The following is a 23,076-nucleotide window of genomic DNA, read 5'->3' as shown; positions in this document are numbered from 1 at the left end:
ATTATTTTAATAATCAAGTTTTTCGACACTAAATATACAAGAGAAAATAAGTCGGGTTTCTAAAAATTATTTCCTTTTCAGAAAAATACATTTTAATTGCTGAAATTGCAGTCTGTAAAAACTAAACCCATTTAAGTGCATTTTATTTACAAAATGCAAATACAAATATATAAATAAATAAATAATCTTAAATGAAATCTGACTTTAATTCTCGTAAACATCCAACATTTCTGGTTCCTCCACCGGTAACCATGTTGTGTGTCTGAAGTTTGAAGTTGTTGATGTGTGAACGAGGCTCCTCTGCTTCTTCTGTCTTTTTCCGTCTCCTCCAGAGCTGATTGTTAGACAGAGTTCTCTACAGGGTTCAGAGGCTCAGTTTAATACCATGTGATTTTTTTTGTTCAATATGTGAAGCTTTCTGCCACTACAGAGGAGGTGACGCTGCCCGACTGGCTAAAAAAATTATGAGAAATAAAAAATATAAATATATGAAGCTGCATCACTTATAATGTAACTGAATTCTACCTGTTTTGTGGATTTGTAGTGTTATGTGATTTTAAATTCATATTAATAATGTTTTATTTTTTAGAGAGTATGTGTGTTTATAGTACAGTAACATTCAGTAGCTTATTAAGTAGTGGTCAAGTCTTGTGTTAGTTTTACTAGTATGTAAATGTAGTCAGTATTTTTTAGCTAAAAGCCTAAACATGTTTCAAATGTCCCAGAGATGTTGAAAAAGTCACACAAGGCTTTAGGGGGCGATGAGTGGACGCCTTGTGTGGTGGTTTGTAAAAAAAAAAAATATATATATATATATATACATTCATACACAATAAAGTGATACTGCTGTTTACATCCCTGAACAATGTTTGCTTTTTATTCTCCCATTTCTCATTCAGTTATTAAATAGTGGAAGCACTGAGATCATTGTAAAAGACTTTGGTTTTTCTTTCATTGATTTTCAGTTTTAAGAACAGTTTTTATTTATGACCTGCGTAACTCATCTAAAACATTCAAGAAAAAAACATTAAAGTGGACACGTTTAGTTTTTATTGCCTTGAAATTTTGCCTTTATGAGACCATTTATTACTAATTTTAATGTTAGTGTGTAACATTTTATAGATCTTCATATCACTTCACTTCTGCCCTCACTAGTGTACAGAGATGATTGTGGATTAAACATATTAATGTGTGAATGTAAGATTTTGCAATGTTTCTTCTTATTTAGATCTGTAAAAAATACCACGACTAAAAGGTGAATAAAACCTGTTTTCCACACTCTTTATTGTTCTTTGACCAGGTCGTAAGTGTTCCACCTGCTGCAAGTGTTCCACCTGCTTTACTCCACTCCTACTGCTGTAGCGCCCCCTACCTCCACCCTCACCATTATACAGCCTGCACTTACATTATCACTGCTCATTCATTATTTTCATATTTCAGTACAGTATTTACACGCAATTATCTCTGGAACGTCCCCAAAGCCTTTTATAGTCATATTGTCTTTTATTGGTTAGAAGATTATTTGTTTTATTCAAAAGGGAAATCTGATCTTTATATTTCCAGCACATGTATGATTTTACATGAATGTCAGTCTGTTCTGTCGCCTCTTTTTTAGTTTACAAAGTCACGGTTTGGTGGATCCTTCAGCAACAATTCAGCAGTCAAACCTAATGTAAATGTACCAATGCAGATTCATGTCATTTAAAAAGACCTTCATATGTCATTTTCATCATCATTATTTTGTTTAAGTTCATAATATACAATATGTGTCTTTACAGTCTGGTAGTCAAAGTCTATCTCCTTCAGCCAGTCCTTCATCTGCATCCAGTCCTTCATCTCCATCCAGACCTTCATCTGCATCCAGTCCTGCTGTTTCTTCCAGTTCTGCTCCTTTAATCATTTCTTCATGGTGTCTTGAGCTTCAACTCATTTTTCTGTTTATTTTTGTGGATGTACTTCTATTATAATCTATAGTTATTTATAATTTGGTTTTTGTTTTAAACCCAATTAGGGACTTTTTTAATCATTGTACTTGATTATATCTATTGTTAAATAACCTTTGTTAATATATACATAGTTTTGTAATTTTTGTACGTGTGTGTTTGCATCTATTATAATTGATCATTTGACATTCTTGTAGCATTTTCAGTAATTAAAAATAAAATGTTTTATTGTTCATAGAAAAGTGATTCGTGAATTATTCTGTGAACTTGCTGAACCCATTATCATTGTCATTGTTATTATTATTAAGTAGAATATAAATAAACATAAATACAAAACATGTCCCATATAATGAAAAATAAACTTTTGTTAAAAATTTTAAAGGTTAAATAAGTACATTAAGAACAGAAATATACATAGATGTTATGCCCTTTATTGGAATTTCCAGTAAAAAAAAAAAAAAATAATCAGTCAAATCACACAGATATTAATTAACTTATTAATTAAGTGATGTATTTTCATTTACATCATCTGTATTTTTGTGCACTATTAGTGGATTTCAGCGAGGTGGGAAGCATATAAAAAGGCAGTTTGCTATAAAATATATACATCAGTCTGCCAAAAACCATAACAAATGTGCAAGTCAAGTTTCATCTTTTCATTTTCTTCCATTTTTTCAAATTATTTCTTCCTCTTTCCTTTTGTTTTCCTTTATTCACCTCCTTTTTTCCTCTTTCCACCACTTAACAGACTATTGATCCCCAGCTTCACTCAGCTCACATCCTCAACTCTCGGTCTTACACTGCCCTCTAGTGGCACTATCAGGACGTGCTTTATGTTCCATTCTGTACTAACGTGACTAATGTGTTTTAATGCAGTGATACTCAATCTTTTTCTGCTATTTACCACTTCAGAGGGGTGGATTTTTAAACCACACCTGTCCTCCGTCACCTCAAAAAAGGATAATGAAATAATTCAAGTTTAAAGATGTCTAAGATGTTATTTAACTATCCAATTCTAAAAGAACATCAACTAGGATCAAAAAGAAAAATAGAGAAAATAAAGGTGTAGTTGTGTTATCACTTGTCCTTTCTGTCACTTTTCAGTCTGTGCAAAATAGAGCAAATGCATTTCAAACATCTTTTCACAATGGGGTTGTAGACTTGATACTGTTACTCTCAAGTCATGTTCAATATTGAGCTGAGATCTGTGTTTAGTTTTTTAGTGTAGCAACATCTGAAAAGTCTCAGAGATCAGATGTGGCAAAAGGAAATGGATAAAACAAAACACACTTATATTTCTTTAAGCCTTTTTTTTTTTTTGCTTTATTGCTCCCATCACCTTGTTTTTGTCTGCTTGTGATGAATTACCTGTTTGTTTGTTTTTTTTGTGGTCAATGTCACAAATTTATCCACGGAATAGATTTTCACAACATTTTTTGTGGTGCTTTAAGCGTATGAACTTTATTCATAGTGAAAATCATTAATGAAGAACAAATAAATAAATAAATAAATCCTGCCGTTCATTGCGCCCCACCTGTCATATCTTTATTCTCCACTAGAGGGCCGCGTCACACACTTTGAGAACCACTGAGCTAGGCTAACTAGCCGGCTAACTAATCTTAGCTCCAATAGTTTTTATCCTCAGTCTAAATATTCGACATTTAGTGAGCTATAAATAAACTATAAGTGTCTTAATGTGTTTGCCAGTTGAACTTGGCTGTAACAGTTTCCCTCTAAGCAACCAATCAGAGGACGAAAAAATGCTGACTCTATTCTGGGCCAGCCAGCTGGCCCTGTAAGGCGAATTTGAAATCTGATTGGAACAGATTTATGTTTTATGGAGACTAAGGTAAAAAGGCCAGCATTAATGACTTTGAAGGCCCTGGGCAGCTTAGATTGACATGGCAGCACATAGAGGCTGAAATCTGATTGGAAAAAAAATCTAACCTCCACATACTCGTACTGGAAGCAGTCCAGCCAAGAGAAACGCTACGAAATAAAGAGAATAGACTGTTGGGAATAAACTAATACAATTTCATAGAACAAATATTAGAATTTAGGATGTAAATGTAGGTCAGTGCTTCTGGATAAGTTTAGGCCAGCAGAAAAGGCTTTGCTGGACTGATGGCCCACCACTGGTTAATAATCACACCAAGGTATTTCACTGCTGTACACACTGACACGGAAATTGGAAAGTTTACTCCTAGCTACATGTGGTCCTAGTAAAAGTACTTCTGTCTTATCCAAGTTGTGCAGAAGGACGTTATCAAACAACCACTGTCTAATGTCCTTTACACACTCCTCCACATTTTTAAGCTGATCTCTCTCATCTGGCTTTGCTGAAATATACAGCTGTGTCAGCATAGCAATGAAAGCTAATAAATAATTTCACCCAGAGGCAGCATATATAAAGAGAAAAGCAGTGGGCCAAAGACAGATCCTAAGACACAACACCAAACTTTACCTCATACAGTGTGGAGAACTCACCATTTACATCAACAAACTGAAAGCGATCTGTCAAATAAGACCTAAGCAAGGAGAGAGCTTTACTCCCTTTATTCCAGCAATGTTCCCATGTCTAGCAAGCAGGATAGTATGATCAATGGTTTAAAAAGCTGCACAAAGTTAAAGCAAAACAAGTAAAGAAACAAAACCCTGATCAGAAGCCAATAACAGGTCATTTACCATTTAACTAGTGCTGTGTCTTTGCTATAATAAGGTCTAAATCCTGACTGATACATTTCAAAAATGTTATTCCTATGTTATTCCAAGAAACTTGTGGGCAATGGATCAAGAATATAAGCTGATGATTTTAATAAGAAAATTATTACATTAAATTAAGTCAGTATCTTAAATAGGAGTTAAACTTTGTAACTGATTGTCTGTTATAATTACAGTGCTATCTACATTATTATTGATCAAATATTTTTAATTTATATACATTTTCTGGATTTTTGCCTGATGTTTTCAACCTAAAAATTAAAAATGTTCATGAAATTATTACTACCTATTGATAGTTTGCATGTTAGTGAAGTGCTTTTATTTCCTGTTAATTTTGCTACCATACTGAATAGGCTCATGCTTGTCATTTTCTATTAGGGTAGAGAAATATGCTAATCTAGCAGCACAACTCAGGAGGCTTTCCTTCCATGCTATTTGATATACTGTCAATTTGGTTTGAGTAATTTCCGGGTGTTGTTTTTCTCCCTGATCATTTTGGAGTTAAATCATCTTGAGTGTAACGGAACGTTAATTTTAGCTCTGCGGGGTCAGATGGAGAGCTAATTAATGTCAACAACTCCGGAAGATTATTGATAAAACTCGCTACTATCTGTGTATGATATGAAAAAATCAGAGTAGGGCCCTGCAAATCTATAAATGATAATTAATGAAATTGATCGACTAGACTTTCGGACGATAAATATAATTTGCTGGTGTAAAGAACTTTTGAATGTGTTGCATTTGTGTTAATTTTTTTGTGTGACCCTTAGATTATTATCATAAATAGCTGTGACTCCGCCTCCTCTGCCATTAACTTCTTGGCCGGTAATAATTCTGTTTATAGTCAGCGCTTTTGATGCGAGAGATCTAACGTTCAACAATCCTAGTTCAATGCTCATGTAACTGTAAATACTTAGTGTTACAGTCAACTGCATATGTAACTGTATATACACTCCGTGTAATACTCCACTGTCCTTGTAACTGTCAGGTGTGAGAGCGGGTCTCGAACCCAGGTCACTAGAGCGAGAGGCAGACACTCTAGGCAATCTGCCACAGGGAGACGTTGGAACCCACGATGAAAAGTGAACCAAAAATATAAACACAGGCAGGGTGGGCTTACCAAAACAAAATAATAAGACAAATACAAATAAGTAAGTAAAAAGTCAGGAGACTAGGGAAGACAAGACGTACCAGGGAACTAGAGAAGACAGGAGAGTCAGGAAGAAAGGGTGAAGATCACCCGCGCGCGCAAATATCAAGACGACAAAACCACAACAAAAATAATGACAAATATATTGAACCAACAACGACCAAGGCAAAAGGGGCAACTTAAATAGACAACACTAACAAGAAGCAGGTGGGAGACATTAAACAGTTAGGGGTCTAGGGAGTAGGGGATAAGGGCCCAGTGGCGGCATCTGGTGGCCAAATCAAAAACGAACCCAAAAAAAATGTCCAGACCCTGACAGTAATTTTACATATTAAGTGTTATGGTTTACTAGTCATCTAACTGTAAATACTCAGTGTTGCATGCTACTGCTCATTGAACTGTGCATACTTAGTGTTACAATCTACTGCTCATGGAACTATGCATAATCAGTGTTATAATCTACTGCTCATGTAACTGTACATTGTTAGTGTTACACTCTACTGCTCATGTAACTGTACATACTGTCATAGTCTATTGCTCATGTAACTATACATACTCTGTGTTACAGTCTACTGCTCATGTAACTGTACATCCTCAGTGTTACAATCTACTGCGCAAATACCTGTACATAGTCAGTGTTACAGCCCACTTCTAATGTACTCAGTGCTACAATCTACTTCTCATGCAAGTGTACATACTCAGTGTTGTGGTATACTGGTTATGTAATTGTACATACTCACTGTTATAGAATACTGCTTATGTAACTGTACCTACTCAGTGTTACAAAATACTGCTCATGTAACTGTACATACTGTGATAGAAACACTTTAATTGACCGTGTGCATTATTTATAACTTAGCCCTGTTTAAGGATTGTGTCCTTGTTCCTATGAGTTCAAGTCAAGTCAAGTGGCTTTTATTGTCATTTTTACTATACACAGTGGTACACAGTACACAGTAAAAACAAAACAATGTTCCTCCGGAACCCTGTTGCCACACTAAACAACGTTGAGTTTCTATTTCTAATGAAGTGAGTAAGTTTTATTTTCCTTGTAAATGTGTTTGTGCAAAATGCCTCGATGCAAGGTCACCGTTGAGTACAAGAAACAAAGAACTACAGTTGTCAGCATGATAAGATGTTAAAAAACTTGGTCCAGGTGCAGTCTGGGTGTGTGTGTGTGTGTGTGTGTGTGTGTGTGTGTGTGTGTGTGTGTGTGTGTGTGTAAGAGACAAGCTCTGCATATTATCAGCCGAAGAGACGAAGAAGCACCTCTTCTTTACAGACATTTGTGTGTTTGTAACTGAGATGCCCTCTGCAGAATACATAATAAACTTTTATTAAAATCTTATTCATTAATCCTTTCTGGGGTTTTTTTTATTATTTTTTATCTTTTATAATTTTTATTAGTAGAGACTTACTTACCACAATACTCAGTGTTATAATCTACTGCTTAAATAACTGTACATAGTCAGTGTTATAGTCTTCTGCTCATGTTACTGTAAATAGTGTTACAGTCTACTGCACAGTTTTCCCAGTTTATTTAGATGTAACTTTTCCCCTTGCAGCTTTGGTCCTCTTTTCAGGATTTATCCCAACAAAGCGTCTGAAAAATAAAAGTGAAATATTTTTAGTGAACAATGAAAATTTCCTTTGTTTGGTTTCTGAAGACTCAAATAATAATAATATAATAAAAGAAATATGCAAAAAAAAAGATTTAATAGTCTGCAATAGAAATAAATTTAAAGAGCACATGCTTATCATTAATGGTTCTTTAATTAATTTTATTTATTTAGTATGGAAAACATATATAGTTTAATATGATGAAGATGAATATGTCTGGTTGTCAATACAATAGAAGTGCATGGAGACTAAAATTTTAACCTCCAACACAAGATAGCATTTTAAAAGCAGGCCATAAGACTCCAGTGGTTTAATCTGTGCCTTCAATCATAACAAATGTGAAGATCTATAAATTTTTATAGCAGCATTATCTTTGGCGTTCATGCATAAAAGTTCAGTTACACTTACCAACACTGTATGTGTCAATTACTAGAAAGTGTCATCAGGATTCAAGTCATGATGACTACAGCCTGCAATGGCATGAAAACAGGGAAAAAAAACAGGGTCTCACCTTAAACAAAACTAAATTATACTAGGGTATACTATACCCTTTTGGAGCTTAAAGTTAGATACATATTCACTTGCACTGTATAGACAAACAAATATCACATTTCCATCAAAATAGCTTATGTTTGTTTGTGTTTGTGTTCGTTGAGATGACAAACTTGAGTATATGATATTTTTTTAGGGGCAAGTATTCCTTTAACTTAACATAGTGTACAAATATTAATGAAAAATATATAATAAAACAAGTGCAAACTTACCTTTGTAGGAATTCCAGTGTGTACGCTGTTTCCTCCTGGTACTGCAATTAAACATGCAATACAAAGAAAACAATGCAGCAAGTCCAGTTGGAATATTTGGCTGCACACCCTCGCAGATTATTCGGCCTTCCATGCTGATCATCCTTTGTTATATCCAGTGCCCCGGTGTATCACCTGGACCTAAAAGAAATGGAATGATTAATGTATAATCTATGATCTCTTGAGAGATGGCGTAGAAAAGGCAGTAATACAATTAAGCAAGCCCTGACAAGGTCACACATTGTCATATCTTTCAAGGGTTAAATTGAATAAATGACTATTTCTTCAGTAGAGCGCAAAAGGAAATTTAGAATTTTAGGGACTGACAGCTTACTTACAGTTAACTTTTATGGCTTGTTTTTCCAAAGAAAAATATTTAATTATGACTGACATTGCACACCATTGGAAAGGCATTCGTATGGGTTTGTAACATCGTGACTGTAAGCACACAAAGGCAACCGTGTCTGTTTTTAGCTTAACACCATTCCAGCTGCCAAAGCGGTTTTCAAGAGAAAAAAATTACTTAAATCTAAATGCAAGTTCTAAATTGTATTGAATCATTCATTCATTCATTCATTCATTCATTCATTTTCTCTTATCCGTAATTCGGGTCGCGGGGGCAGCAGTCTAAGCAGGCCCCCGCCTTCGACTGCTGCCCAATCCTCACAGCACCGTCCCTTACGGTCCCTCCTGCAGGTGGTTAGCCCACGGGAAGTGTATTGAATCAGACATTGCTTTATTGAATAAAACTAAATTAACCTCTTCTTCTTCTTCTTTCGGCTGCTCCAATTAGGGGTCGCCACAGCGGATCATCCGTCTTCATACCACCCTGTCCTCTACATCTGCCTCTTTCACACCAACTACCTGCATGTCTTCCCTCACCACATCCATGAACCTCCTCCTTGGCCTTCCTCTTTTCCTCCCACCTGGTGGCTCCATCCTCAGCATTCTTCTGCCAATATAAGTCATGTCCCTCCTCTGCACTTGTCCAAACCATCTCAATTCCGCCTCCCTCACCTTGTCACCAAAACATCCTACATGCGCTGTCCCTCTAATAAACTCATTTCTAATCCTGCCCATCCTCGTCACTCCCAATCAAAACCTTAACATCTTCAGCTCTGCTACCTCCAGCTCCGTCTCCTGTCTTTTACTCAATGCCACTGTCTCTAATACATACAACATCTCAGGTCTCAGTCCTATAAACTTTCTCTTTCATTCTTGCAGATACCCTACTATCACAAATCACTCCTGTCACTCTTCTCCACCCACTCCACCCTGCCTGCACTCTTTTCTTCACTTCTTTAACACAATCTCCATTACTTTGCACTGTTGACCCCAAGTACATGAACTCCTTCACCTTCTCCACCTCTTCTCCCTGTAACCGCACCACTCCACTGCCCTCACTCTCATTTATGCACATGTACTCTGTCTTACTCCTACTGACTTTCATTCCCCTTCTCTCCAGCGCATATCTCCACCTCTCCAGGCTCTTCTCAACCTGCTCCCTACTCTCACCACAAATCACAATATCATCTGCAAACATTATAGTCCAGGGAGACTCCTATCTGACCTCGTCCGTCAACCTGTCCATCACCACTGCAAACAGGAAAGGGCTCAGGGCCGATCCTTGATGCAGTCCAACCTTCACCCTGAACCAGTCTGTCGTACCTACTGCACACTTCACTGCCGTCACACTGTCCACATACATATCCTGCACCACCCACACATACTTCTCTGACACACCTGACTTCCTCATACAATACCACAACTCCTCTCTTGGCACTTTGTCGTACGCTTTCTCTAAATCCACAAATCCACAATGCAATTCCTTCTGTCCTTCTCTATACTTCTCCATCAACATTCTCAAAGCAAATAAGGCATCTGTGGTGCTCTTCCTCGGCATGAAACCATACTGTTGTTCACAGATGGTCGCCTCTTCTCTCATCCTGGCTTCCACTACTCTTTCCCATAACTTCATGGTGTGACTGATCAACTTAATTTCCCTGTAATTACTGCAGGTCTGCACATCTCCCTTATGCTTAAAGATCGGTACCACCACACTCCTTCTCCATTCCTCAGGCATCCTCTCACCTTCCAAAATCAACAACCGGGTTAAAAACTCAACTGCCATCTCTCCTAAACATCTCCATGCTTCTACTGGTATGTCATCTGGTCCAACCCACTTTCCACTCTTCATCCTCTTAATCGCTGCTCTCACTGCCTCCTTACTAATGCTATCCACCTCCTGCTTCACCATCTCCACATCATCCAAACTTCTCTCTCTCATTTTCCTCATTCATTAGCTGCTCAAAATACTCTCTTCGAAATACTCCCTCCTCCTTCTCAATACACTCTCCTCACTAGTCAACACATTTCCATCTAAATCTTTAATTGCTCTAACTTGCAGCACATCCTACCCAGCTCGGGCCCTCTGCCTGGCCAATCGGTACAAATCCTTTTTTCCTACCTTAGTGTCCAACTTCTCATACAGCTTCTCATATGACTTTTCATTTGCATGAGCCACATCCCTCTTTACCTGCTGCCGCATCTCCTTGTACTCCTGCCTACCTTTCCACTCTCTCTGCTGATCCCAATTCTGTTTTACCAACCTCTTTCTCCTTATGCTTTCCTGCACTTTTTCATTCCACCACCATGTCTCTTTCTTTCTCCTTTCTCTTTCTAAATGTGACACTATGTACCTTTATAGCTGTCTCCCTTATCACTTCTGTAGTAGTTGCCCAATCATCTCTTCACCACCACCGAGCCCGTCTGACCTCTTCCCTAAATCTTACACTACAGTCTTCCTCCTTCAGTTTTCACCATATTCTTCTTCTTTCAGTACTCACTCTTTCCTTCTCTTCTTCTTCACCTCCAAAGCCACTCTACAGCCCACCATCCGATGCTGTCTAGCTACACTGTCCCCTGCCAACACCTTACAGTCTCAAATCTCCTTCAGATTGCATCTCCTGCATAGAACATAGACAACCTGTGTGCACCTTCCTCCATTCTTATACGTCACCCTTCGATCCTCCTTCCTCTTCCATCCTTTTAGCAAAAAAACCATACCTACCCATTACCCCCTCATCACCTCTGTTCCCTTCACCAACATGGCCATTGAAGTCTGTCCCAATCACTAATCTTTCTTTTCTATGTACACTCTTCACCACTTAATCTAACTCACTCCAAAAGTTTTTCTTCTCCTCTATCTCACAACCCACTTGTGGAGCATATTTACTGATGACAGTTATCATCACCCCTTCAACATCCAGCTTTCCGTTCATAAACTCTCTTCACCTTCACTACACTCATACTAAACTCGTTCTTCAGAATTAACACTACACTATTTATCTTTCTATCCACACCATGATAGAACAGTTTAAACCCACCTCTAATGTTCCTGGCCTAACTCCCTTTCACACAGGACACAGCACAATGCCACAGATGTCACAAGTTCTGAGGGTGCATGCAATTGGCATGTTGACTGAAGGAATGTCCACCAGAGCTGTTGCCCGTGAATTTAATGTTCATTTTTCTACATAAACCATCTACAAAGGCGTTTCAGAGAATTTGGCAGTACATCCAACCGGCCTCACAACTGCAGACCCCATGTAACCACACCAGCCCAGGACCTCCACATTCAGCATCTTCGCCTCCAAGATTGTCTGAGACCAGCCACCCGGACAACTACTGCAACAATCGGTTTGCATAACCAAAAATTTCTGCTCAAACTGTCAGAAACCATTTTAGGGAAGCTCATCTGCAAGAGAAAAGCTGTTACTATCAAACACTTTTTTACTTTATTACCTAAGTCAGTGTAATGGTAAAGGAACAGATCAAATAGGCAAATTGATGGAAGGTTTGCAAAGAAATTTTATGCTCTCTTGTAAAAGTATTTTTTTGTATTTTTAAAATACAAAAATACAGTAGTTTATTTTAAAATATTTTATTAGATTTATTTTGTAATTTTATTTCGATACAGTTAGGGTATTTGGTATACCGTACATACAACCCTGGCAATGATCAGCCTGGCCACAGTAAAAGCACAGTTAAAGCCATAGTCATCACTGGCGTTCTTTTGAAAATCACTCGTGTTCTCCCCAGGTGCATGGGTTCGGGAATATTGAAGTGAGTGAACATTTGTGTACCTGAGCAAACTGGAAGATAGCTCAGACATCATGTGGGGTGCTGGTTCCGTATTTGTCAAAGCGAATAGCTAGCTTGATGTACTGTGACAACTGCCAGGGTACAACATTTCATAGCATATTCTGCTGTAGAGTCAGATCACTGGCGCAGCTGGATAATCTGTCCCAGTTTATTTAGTCCTCCTGCCAAACACTGGAATATTTCACGGATGAGCTAGGTTAAATTAGCATAAGAGCCTCCAACCTGTTTGTCATTGTTCCAGACAGCAGAGGCCCATTCTAATGTCCTCCTGTTAAGCAGGGTATGTAGCAAAGCGCATTTCTGGGCATCGGTGTCGTAAATATCTGCCTGATGAAATAAAGCCTGATTAAATAAACATGGAAACTGTGGCAGTGATCAGCAGATCCATTTTACTTCTCAGCATGCCTTATTTTTGGAGGTTTAGGGCAATTGGCAGGCATAGCATACAAAGCTTGCAAGAGGTAGGTGTTAGCAGCTTAGCGCACCTTTAGCTGTTCAAAATGGATTCTCCACAAAGTATTCCTTGATAAAGTCCAAGGGTTCAGCTGGTTAAAATCCACATGCAGTTAAATAATACTTAGCACCAAAAGCACAAAAATCATTGTGTTGTCACGAAGAAAAGCAAGGTACACAGTGAAACACAGGCATGAAACGGCTTGGTATGCACTAGGCAATACTTCACAAGGTATTTTAGAATTAGCTTAGTATAAGAGTCTTTTAAACCAGGAAATGACCCTAGACCCCAGGGATGTTCAGAACTCTGGTAAGGGCTTCCTCTGACCAGGAGGAGGTGGACTGATGGTGGGAGCTGTAACATACAATCATTGCAAGACAACATAAACAAACAAATAAAAAATAAAACAGTGCTTGAAGCCTAGGCTTATGGAACAAAAATTAATTCATGAGAAGATTTTTTATGAATCTAGACAAAATACAAAACACATTATGAAGTTATGTTTCCCTCATTTATTATTTTCTCTGCTGTGTAAGTAGTTTTTAAATAACTGTGTGCTTTAATGGTCTAATTTACATGTCTGTTGTAAATCCTGTTTACATCCATATCAGTCAATAAGAACAGGTACCAAAATAGAGTAAGTACTCAAATCAATATATATATCAATCATTAGAATTTTACATAGCTTCTAATAGACTTTACAAAGCCATCAGATAAGAAGCCTTGACAAAAGGACCTGGTTTAGACACGAATAAGATGTCCTGTATATGTTGCATGCTCAGAGCTACCCGCATTTTGAAGTACAATAAAGTACTTACTGTAAATGTTACATTAACTTGAATTGGTGTGTAAATATAAATAAAACATTTATTGTTTCTATTCAAACACAACACTGATGCGTTAATAGTGCAGTGATAGTGCAGTGTTTTTTATCATTCAAATCTCACTTAGCCATTAAAGTGTATCCTGAACAACATTCACATCAATACTGAATGTAGCATCTGTTTTAGTTTTAGTTTTTTTGTTGTTTTTACTGCACTCATGTCAACTTTATTAGGAGCACATTTACAACTGCACATCCATGCAGTTTTCTACTTAGCCTTTATCAGGTGGTAGTATCAGAAAGAAGAAAACCTGTCATCTCTCTGTAACTTTGATAGTGGCATGGATGTTGGTAGAAAAAGAGCTGGTCTTTCATAAACTGTTTTTTTTCAGTCTCTAGATCAGGGGTCATCAAACATTTTGAAACTGAAAGCTACTTCTTGGGTACTGATTAATGTGAAGGGCTACCAGTTTGATACACACTTCTGAAATAACAAATTTGCTCAATGTACCTTTAATTATGTTATTATTAATAATTAATGATATTCATTTATGTGAAGACACTGATCACAATAATTATTACCAATGATTTAACGAAGTAGGAAAAAGATAGATGCAGCATCATTGGTAAGTGGTTCAATGGTGAGCTATTTTAAAAAAAGGCCCCTGCTCTAGATCTTGCACGGAAGCTCTGAACCATGTGTTGAGACATACACTTTAGACACAGTGGGAATTAGAGAGGAAATGCGAGGAACCGTGTGCTAAATATAGAAAACGACGCTCTCACACATTAAACCTAATATAAAGTCCTATAATTCCAATAACTAAGAAAATTCATGCTCATGAAAAGCATTTAATTTTAGTAAATTCTAAGTTATTTATTTGTTTATCTTGTTAATTATCTTTCTATTTATAACTATTGTTTGCTCCAAATAATTAAGTTCTCAGACTTAATTTTTCATTCTATGAGTTATGAACCCTATTCTGATTCAGTCACATCTGTGCATGTACAAATGACTCAACGCTTCCTTTAAGAAGTTATCCAAATTTCACTCTCTCACTGATTTCACCTCAGCATTTACTTTAGAAGACCTCCCCATCTAAAATAGCACTAAAATGTGCATCAACATATAGTAATATTAACAATATTAAATATTAAATAATTATAATAGTTTTCACTAATAATGGTTATAAATTATAGCTAATTTAATTAAAAAGGGATTTTCTTTAAGTGATATTTTGCTTTCAAAATGATAATGTAAATTTGACTATCAGTGTATGTCTTTTTAATTTCACTGAAATGTCCCATTATTTCATTGAAGATTTGAAGCATTCTTTGTCTAAACTGTGACAGTAAATAATTATTTTCAGTCAATAAGAGTGAAATTCTTTACTGTTAAGTTTTGTTTATAAGAATAAATGTGTACCAAAAACTGCGTTTACACTTGTCATTAAGATGTAACCTGTATACGAATGTTGTCCACATACACATTGAAAAGACAAGTGTAAACGAGCTCCTGGTTATCTGATCAGCGTGTCCTGGTCCAGAGGTAGAAGAGGACGCATTGTGATCGGATCTCAGTGTAATGTAAACGCAATACAACCGTCGAGACCAGTATTCGCATCCACAGGTCAACGTCACGCAAAACACCGCCCCCACACTACCGCTGCACGCAGCTGTGTTGATCTGCTTGTTTGGATCACGGTAATCGCATGTTTATACCAAGTGTAAACGCAGCCTAAGTTAAAGTTGATCAATCTGTAATCAGAACACGAATAGAAGTAATTGTTGTGTGCGGTTTCAGGAGTAACTGATGACTGTAACAGGTCATAACATGTTATTCTGTAACTCCACCTATTAAGGAACTGCCACGTCTAAATCGTCTTCAGTTCTTTATAAACAGCCTGCAGTGTTCTGATCTGGTGAGATGAGCTTTATTCTTCTTTATTCATTTATGAAAGAATCTGGGTTTCTTTTTTTCATGAAGTGAAAACTGGACCTACAAATTCATGTGATTAACCTGAATAAAGGCTCAGGGAGAGATTGCTTCTTTTACAAAGTGAAAGTGAACCACTGAGCGTTCAGACTGGAGAGAAGAACAACAGCAACAATACAATGGCTGCTAAGTTTTCAGAGGACGATTTTTCCTGTCCTGTGTGCTGTGAAATCTTCAAGGATCCTGTTCTCCTGCGCTGCAGTCACAGTGTGTGTAAAGTGTGCTTGCAGCAGTTCTGGAGGGTCAAAGGATCCACAGATTGCCCTGTCTGTAGGAGGAAGCTACCTATGGAGAAACCTCCCATAAACCTGGCCTTAAAGAACCTGTGTGAGACCTTCTTACAGGAGAGCATACAGGGAGCTTTAGTTTTTGAAACAGTCTGCAGTTTGCACAGTGAGAAATTCAAACTCTTCAGTCTGGAGGATCAGCAGCCGGTGTGTTTGGTGTGTCGGGATTCAAAAAAACACACCAATCACAAATTCTGCCCCATTGATGAGGCAGTAACAGACTGCAAGGTAAATAAAAACTAACTTTGAGGTCATGCATCACATGTGAACGTCACAGAAAATACTTCAACTGTCAATTTTGATAATCTAAATTATAAATATTTAAAACACAGAGTCTCCATTCAGTGTGGTGATTTGTTTTTTAGGAAAAGCTCAAAACTGCACTCAAGCCTCTACAGGACAAACTGAAGAATTTGAAAGATTGTAAACTGAACTGGAGTCAAACTGCAGAACATATAAAGGTTAGAATCAATTACAATAACAGTAACCTGGGATTGAGATTATTCTTTTTCATTTGTTTTCATTTTTACTGCAGATTCAGGCTCAACACACAGAGCATCAGATTAAGAAGGAGTTTGAGAAGCTTCACAAGTTTCTACGAGACGAAGAGGCAGCCAGGATCAGAGCACTGAGAGAGAAAGAGAAGCAGAAGAGTCAGATGATGAAGGAGATGTTTAAGAAGCTGAACAGAGACATATCATCTCTTTCAGACACAATCAGAACCATAGAAGAGGAGATGAGTGCTGAAGATGTCTCATTTTTACAGGTAAGGATCATGTAGTCACTATTTATACTGTGAGAAGGTAAAATTTCTTTCCATCATCAGAAACATCACATATCAGTGGTGTGAAAATGTAAATAATATCGACTGCTATTTGTTTTGTTGAACCACAAGGCCACAGTGAAAAAGTAAGTGATGTGCTTCCTGTCTTTCTTCTTCTCTGTGTTACCTGAATCCAAACCCACAGCTGATGTCTGAATGTTTTTGCAGAACTCTGTGCACACTGCAGCATCCAAAGGAGCTTTCAGGAGCACTGATCCATGTGGCTAAACATCTGGCCAACCTGAAGTTTAGAGTCTGGAAGAAGATGCAGGGCATTGTCCATTACAGTAAGATTCTGTTTTTGTCTGGGTATGTGTTCATGTGTGAATTGAACATTAACCTGTTATTTTTTTGGTTTTTGTTTGTTTGTTTTTGACTTTTGCTACAAACATCATTATAGCAGCTTGCGAAAAATCTTTAGAGGTATTATGTCGTGGACTGAAAGGCAGCATCACTATGGTGGAGTGAAGGAAGGAGTATGGAATTGCCAACCCTGAACACCTGCACATAATAGACACACATTTTTTTTTAGTCCCTCCGCTCCATGAGGCGCATTGGGTGGCAAGGGCCTGATGGCTTACTTGCCGTTTCTGTAGCAGTTTTATTACTGGGTTCTCCTTTTGCAGCCAGGCTTCTGACTGTCGATGGCGGAGTACTTTATTTTCTATTCTCACAACTAGGCACCCTTGGGAGCTTAAGGGCCAAAGGGTGGCAGAATGGTATAAAGAGAACTCTAACCCACAATGCCCGGATCCAAAGTGTAATAACCATTACCACACATACAATACACAAAAAACAATGGAAATAACAGGAAGTCATCTGGGTGTATGTATATTGTGTTAATTTGTTGATTTTATTTTATGATTTGTGCAAATGGTTCCAGACTAGGCATTTATTTTTAACTTCCTAACTGGCAATAAAATACTTCTAGGTTGGGATTGTTAGATTCAAAATATTGTGAACTTTAGGGCACTAATCAATTATTAGTATTGTGAGATTTTGATGACCTTGTGTGCATGGGCATAAATTTCATTTAACAGTAGGGGGGGACAATAAATATAAAAATTTCTCATGAGCAATTTTTGAAGGGGACACAAATACAGTCAAATTGTATAAAGATATGGTTTAGGTGCACTGAAAAATGATCTTATGTCCATTTTCCTTTTCTCCGTCATTTTATCTAGTCTATGACACTGCAAGGCAAGTTTATTTATACTGTAGCACATTTCATACACAATGGTAATTCAAAGTGCTTTACATAAAGAAAGCAACTATCATAAAAAAAATTCATTCATTCATTCATCATTCATTCATTTTCTTCCGCTTATCCGTAATTCGGGTCGCGGGGGCAGCAGTCTAAGCAGGCCCCCGCCTTCGACTGCTGCCCAATCCTCACAGCACCGTCCCTTACGGTCCCTCCTGCAGGTGGTGAGCCCACGGGAAGGCGGCCCCACGTCAATCCGACGTCACGGACCTTGATATTTCCCTCGTAAGGGACCCCCGGAGCATAGAGGGTTAAGGGCCTTGCTCAAGGGCCCAAGAGTGGCAGCTTGGCGATACCGGGGCTTGAACCCCAGACCTTCCGATCTGCAACCCAGCGCCTTAACCGCTGGAGCCACCACTCCCCCTACCTAAAAAAAATTCACAACTATAAAAACAAGGAATTAAAAAAAGGTTTAAAATTTTATTTACAATTATTTGACACTTAAGAACAGAATAGAAATTGATTATAAAAATACAGTGGGGTCAGTTCGGATGTAGCACAGCGCTCATTTAGTAAATGCGCATATAAACAATATGCTAATTGTGTGTTAATGTTAAGTTAACATTATACCAAGTCGTCCCAAATAAAACACTGCATGGGAAAAGGCTTTGGACTGTTAGTGTCAGTGCACTATGCTACAAGCTATTGTAAACAAGCTAACGTTCACTCGATAAGTCATATTTTAATTACTAATATAGCAGATTCATGGAAAATTACATCGCTAATCAGCATTTTTGCCGCAACTAATTTATGAATAAATTTGCATCAACTACATTAAAGAGAATCGCTTTATTTAAAGTGAATAAAATACCTAGTTAATGGAATTGAACATTAATTGAGTCGCATGACTCGTGTGACTCGTAGAGTAGGTGAGATGAACTGGGAAAGCAGGCAGTGGGTCAAACCACTGTAAGAAAGGGGAGGGGGAACTCAACTGTTTCTAAATGCATTTTTTGCATTTTATTTTCTACTTAAACAGTTATTTAGGTATACAGTACATATTTTTCACAATAGAGAGTGCGATATTTGTTTAATATTGGGGGGGGGGACGACGACATGTCCCCCCCCCCCCCCGGGATTTACGCCCATGCTTGTGTGATTAAAGGAGTAGAGAAAATTAATAAATCTCACTTTCCCTTTTTTGTTGCTCAGAAAAAAAAAACTAAAAATTCAGTTACAATATTTTTTTCAGTTACAATACATTTCTACATTTTCAAAATGAATTTGAAAAAGCAATGACGGTGACGTCAATCACATTTTGTTGTTTAAATGCAAATTTAAAAATCCAGTTTCAGTCCAGTTCAGTGCAGACCAAAAAATTACATTCGTAATTAAGATGCATTTTGAGTTATATGTTTAAATGTTAGCTAGTTCTATGTTAATTAAATATTTAATATAATAATAAAATTATCTTAGATTATACATTTGATAATACTAATTATTATAAAAAAGAATGTATGCAAATGGATGTTCATGTATGTGTGTGTGTGTGTGTGTGTGTGTGTGTGTGTGTGTGTGTGTGTGTGTGTGTGTGTTTTCAGCACCTGTAACTCTGGACCCCAACACTATTCATTCTAAACTCAGGGTATCTGATGATCTGACCAGTGTGAGAGTTGGCGACGAAGAACAGAATCTTCCTGATAATCCAGAGAGATTTGATGAATATTGCTCTATCCTGGGCTCTGAGACCTTTGACTCAGGAACACACTGCTGGGATGTTGAAGTTGGAAACGCTACAGACTGGTATGTGGGTGTGATGACAGAATCAGCTCAGAGGAAGGGAACTGTGTTCTCTAGAAGTGGTGTTTGGTATGTGTGGTATTATGGTGACATGTATAGAGCATGTGCAGCACCACACAAAGACACCGAACTTTCAATAACACAGGATATCCAGAGAATTAGACTGAAGCTGGACTGGGAAAGAGGAAAGCTGTCATTTTCTGACCCTCTCACTAACACACACATACACACTTTCAAACACACATTTACAGAAAAATTACTGCCATTCTTCTCTATTTGGTATAAAAATTATGATTTAAAGATTCTCCCAGTTCAGTGCTCCATAAAAGTGAATCATATCAGTTAAAGCATAGTTTTACTTTAGTTCATTAATGAAATATTAAAAGATTCATATTTTTACAGAAGCATAAAACAGTCCAGGTTTTTACAGTTATAAACATGTAAATATTTTGTTTAACACAAAATCAAAATAATAATAATAACTATACATAGTATACATATTATAAAACAATATATTATATACTTAGCTATTCTGTTAAAACAAAGTTATTCAATTAAAAATAATGTGATTAAGTTCAAATAACTTCATGGCATTTTCAGTTCAGATTTTCCACAAATATTAACTAGAGGATGAAATTATATAAGTCTGTAGAATTTGAAATCTAAATAGATGGTTTAATTTTAAGGTTGATTTTAACATGAAAAAAATAAAAATCTTATTATTATAAAAGACTTGTATTTGTTCTTGTTATCTTGATGTTAGATGCTGTTAATACTGGGTGAAATGTTTAGATGGTGTGTGTTATGTGTAAAAAAACATTCCTCCACTAGCAGTTTGTGGTGTTTTTCTGGATGAAAGGATTTTTTGCTCTTAAACCTGTATATACTTTTTACAATTAATGGTAAACAGTATATACACTTTCCAAAAGTGCAAGCTGCCCATTCCGCAGACACTAATGCACTCCCATACTATCAAAGATGCGCCTTTTCTTTTAACTGAGCGCAGACAACAATCCACAGGATCCCTCTTCTCTTTAGTAGAGGATGTTGTGTCCATGGTCTCCAATAAAAAAATAATAATTTAGATTTGTCTGACCACAAAAGTATTTCAGCCTCATTACATTTTAAATAAGCTTTTGCTTAGAGAGGATGGTGGCATTTCTGGATCATGTTCATGCATGCCTTCTTCTTTGCATGATAGAGATTTAACCAGCTTTTGTGGTTGACATTATCTGGAAGTGTTAATAGGCTCATGCAGTGATTTCCATTACAGAATCATGACTGTTTTAAATACGGTGCTGTGTGAGGGCCCGAAGATCACAGGCATCTAATATAAATTTTTGCTCTTGTCCCTTGGCCACAGATATTTCTCCACATTCTTTGAAACTTTCAATGATATTATGTACTGCAAATGATATTTAGAAAGATATTCAGCTGTTTTGCAATTTTATGTTGAGGAACATTATTCCGAGATTGTTCTACAATTTGTAGACAGTCTTTCACAGATTGTTGAAGCTCTGCCACCTCTTTACTTCTGAGAGACTCTGCCTTTTAAAGATACACCTTTTCCATATCATCTTACTGACCTGTTGTAAATTAACTTTATTAGTTGGAAATTATTATTTTATTTTTTTAAACTTTTAAATTTTTATAACCTTCACTATTTCCATACTTGTGTTGTCTCATCCCAACTTCTTTTGAGACATGTTGCAGCCATTAAATTCAAAATTGCCTTATCTCTTCCTTAAAATGTTACAATTCCTTAGTTTAAACATTGGATATGTTTCTATGTTCTATTGTGAATAAAATATAGGTTTATGAAATTTGCAAATCATTGCATTCTGTTTTTATTTACATTTTACACTGTGTCCTAACTTTTTTAAATTGGGTTGTATATTAATTGTTATACAATGCTTAAAAATTAAGGGAACACTTAAATCACACATTTCATCTTGCAATGAAATGTTCAAGTGAAATGTTCACTTTGTAAATCGTTACATGTATGCATTGTGTAGTTACAAATTAATTCTTGTGTAGAACAAAATAATGTGGCTATGCTCAATGGAAACTCAAATCATAAACCCACTGAGGGCTGAATTTAAAATCATATTGGAAATCATTCTAAAATTTAATTAGTCTTATCCAACTTGCCGTCATGATGCCAGAATTTATTCAGAAACATACACATCAGGAGCTGGCTGGATGTAATTTTTTAGTGCTTTGGCAATGCTTTCCCTGTTTCTCTACACAAAAACAAGCAGATACCAGACCTGCAGCTGGGTTGTTTTCTTTCCACGGCCCTGTCCAGCTCTCCTAATATAATGGCCTGTTTTCCTGTATCTCCTCCATGCTCTTAATCCAGTGCTGGGATACACACCAACCTCCTTACAACAGAATGCATGGGTGTGCTATCCTGAAGTAGCTGGCCAATGTGATTGGGTTCCAGATACTGACTTGTACATGTTACAGTGACAAGGAACCTAACAAAAAATCAAATAAAACAGGTGAGAGCAATTATTAGTTGCTACCACCTGCAAATCATTTCCCTTCTAGAGGGTTTCATACTTTTGCCTTTCCAGTGCACCTTTTGTCACTTTCATTTGAACCAAAGCAGGTAAATCCGTGCTTCTTAACTGGATAGATTGATGTCCCTGAAGTTGAACTGATTGAACTGACAATAAGAACACTTATGCACATATGCTGTTTGTTGACTTTAGCTCAGCATTCAATACCATCCTTCCATCCAAGTTAATAGCCAAACTTGTAGATCTGGGCATTAACACCTCCACCTGCAACTGGGTCATGGACTTTCTGACCAACAGACCCCAGCAGGTTCGATCTGGCTCCATTTGCTCCAACACCATCACACTTAACACTGGTGTACCACAGGGCTGTGTGCTGAGTCCCTTCCTCTACTCCCTCTTCGCCTCCGACTGCAAGCCTGTGTATGGATCTAACTCCATCATCAAGTTTGCAGATGACACTACCGTGATCGGTCTCATAACCAACAATGATGAGACTGCCTACAGCAGGGGTGGCCAACCAGTCAGAGACTGAGAGCCACATTTTTTACTGTGTTACCGCAAAGAGCCACATCATACACATGGGCACACATGAACATCACCCATCCCTTTCTGTTACACACACACACACATATACACACACACACACACACACACACACACACACACACACACACACACACACACACACACACACACACACAGACACACACACCTCTGCTCAGCCAGATTTATTGTAAATGTCACACACCAACATAATGACAGA

General features: G+C 37.3%; 1 protein-coding gene across 1 annotated transcript; it reads left to right on the top strand.

Moving 5' to 3' along the window:
* Positions 1-15,690: 15,690 nt before the first annotated feature.
* LOC310724083 (nuclear factor 7, brain-like) lies at positions 15,691-21,619 on the top strand. The gene is made up of 5 exons (XM_083537853.1): positions 15,691-16,189; positions 16,327-16,422; positions 16,497-16,727; positions 16,930-17,071; positions 19,590-21,619. Exons 1-5 carry the CDS (start codon positions 15,794-15,796, stop codon positions 20,132-20,134), a joined length of 1,410 nt encoding a protein of 469 aa, XP_083393979.1. The 5' UTR covers positions 15,691-15,793; the 3' UTR covers positions 20,135-21,619.
* The last annotated feature ends 1,457 nt before the right edge of the window (positions 21,620-23,076 follow it).

The sequence above is a fragment of the Silurus aristotelis genome, assembly GCF_946808225.1.
Source record: "Silurus aristotelis genome assembly, chromosome: 3".
NCBI classification, from domain to species: Eukaryota; Metazoa; Chordata; class Actinopteri; order Siluriformes; family Siluridae; genus Silurus; species Silurus aristotelis.
The sequence above is the reverse complement of the archived record's forward strand: the minus strand, read 5'-3'. Positions and strand labels throughout refer to the sequence as shown.

Bases quoted from the DNA above. Each gene is read 5' to 3' on its own strand.
- LOC310724083 (XM_083537853.1), top strand. From the start codon at position 15,794: ATGGCTGCTAAGTTTTCAGAGGACGATTTTTCCTGTCCTGTGTGCTGT. The intron at 16,728-16,929 runs GTAAGGATCATG...CCAAACCCACAG, and splicing joins AAGATGTCTCATTTTTACAG to CTGATGTCTGAATGTTTTTG. The intron at 17,072-19,589 runs GTAAGATTCTGT...GTGTGTTTTCAG, and splicing joins GCAGGGCATTGTCCATTACA to CACCTGTAACTCTGGACCCC.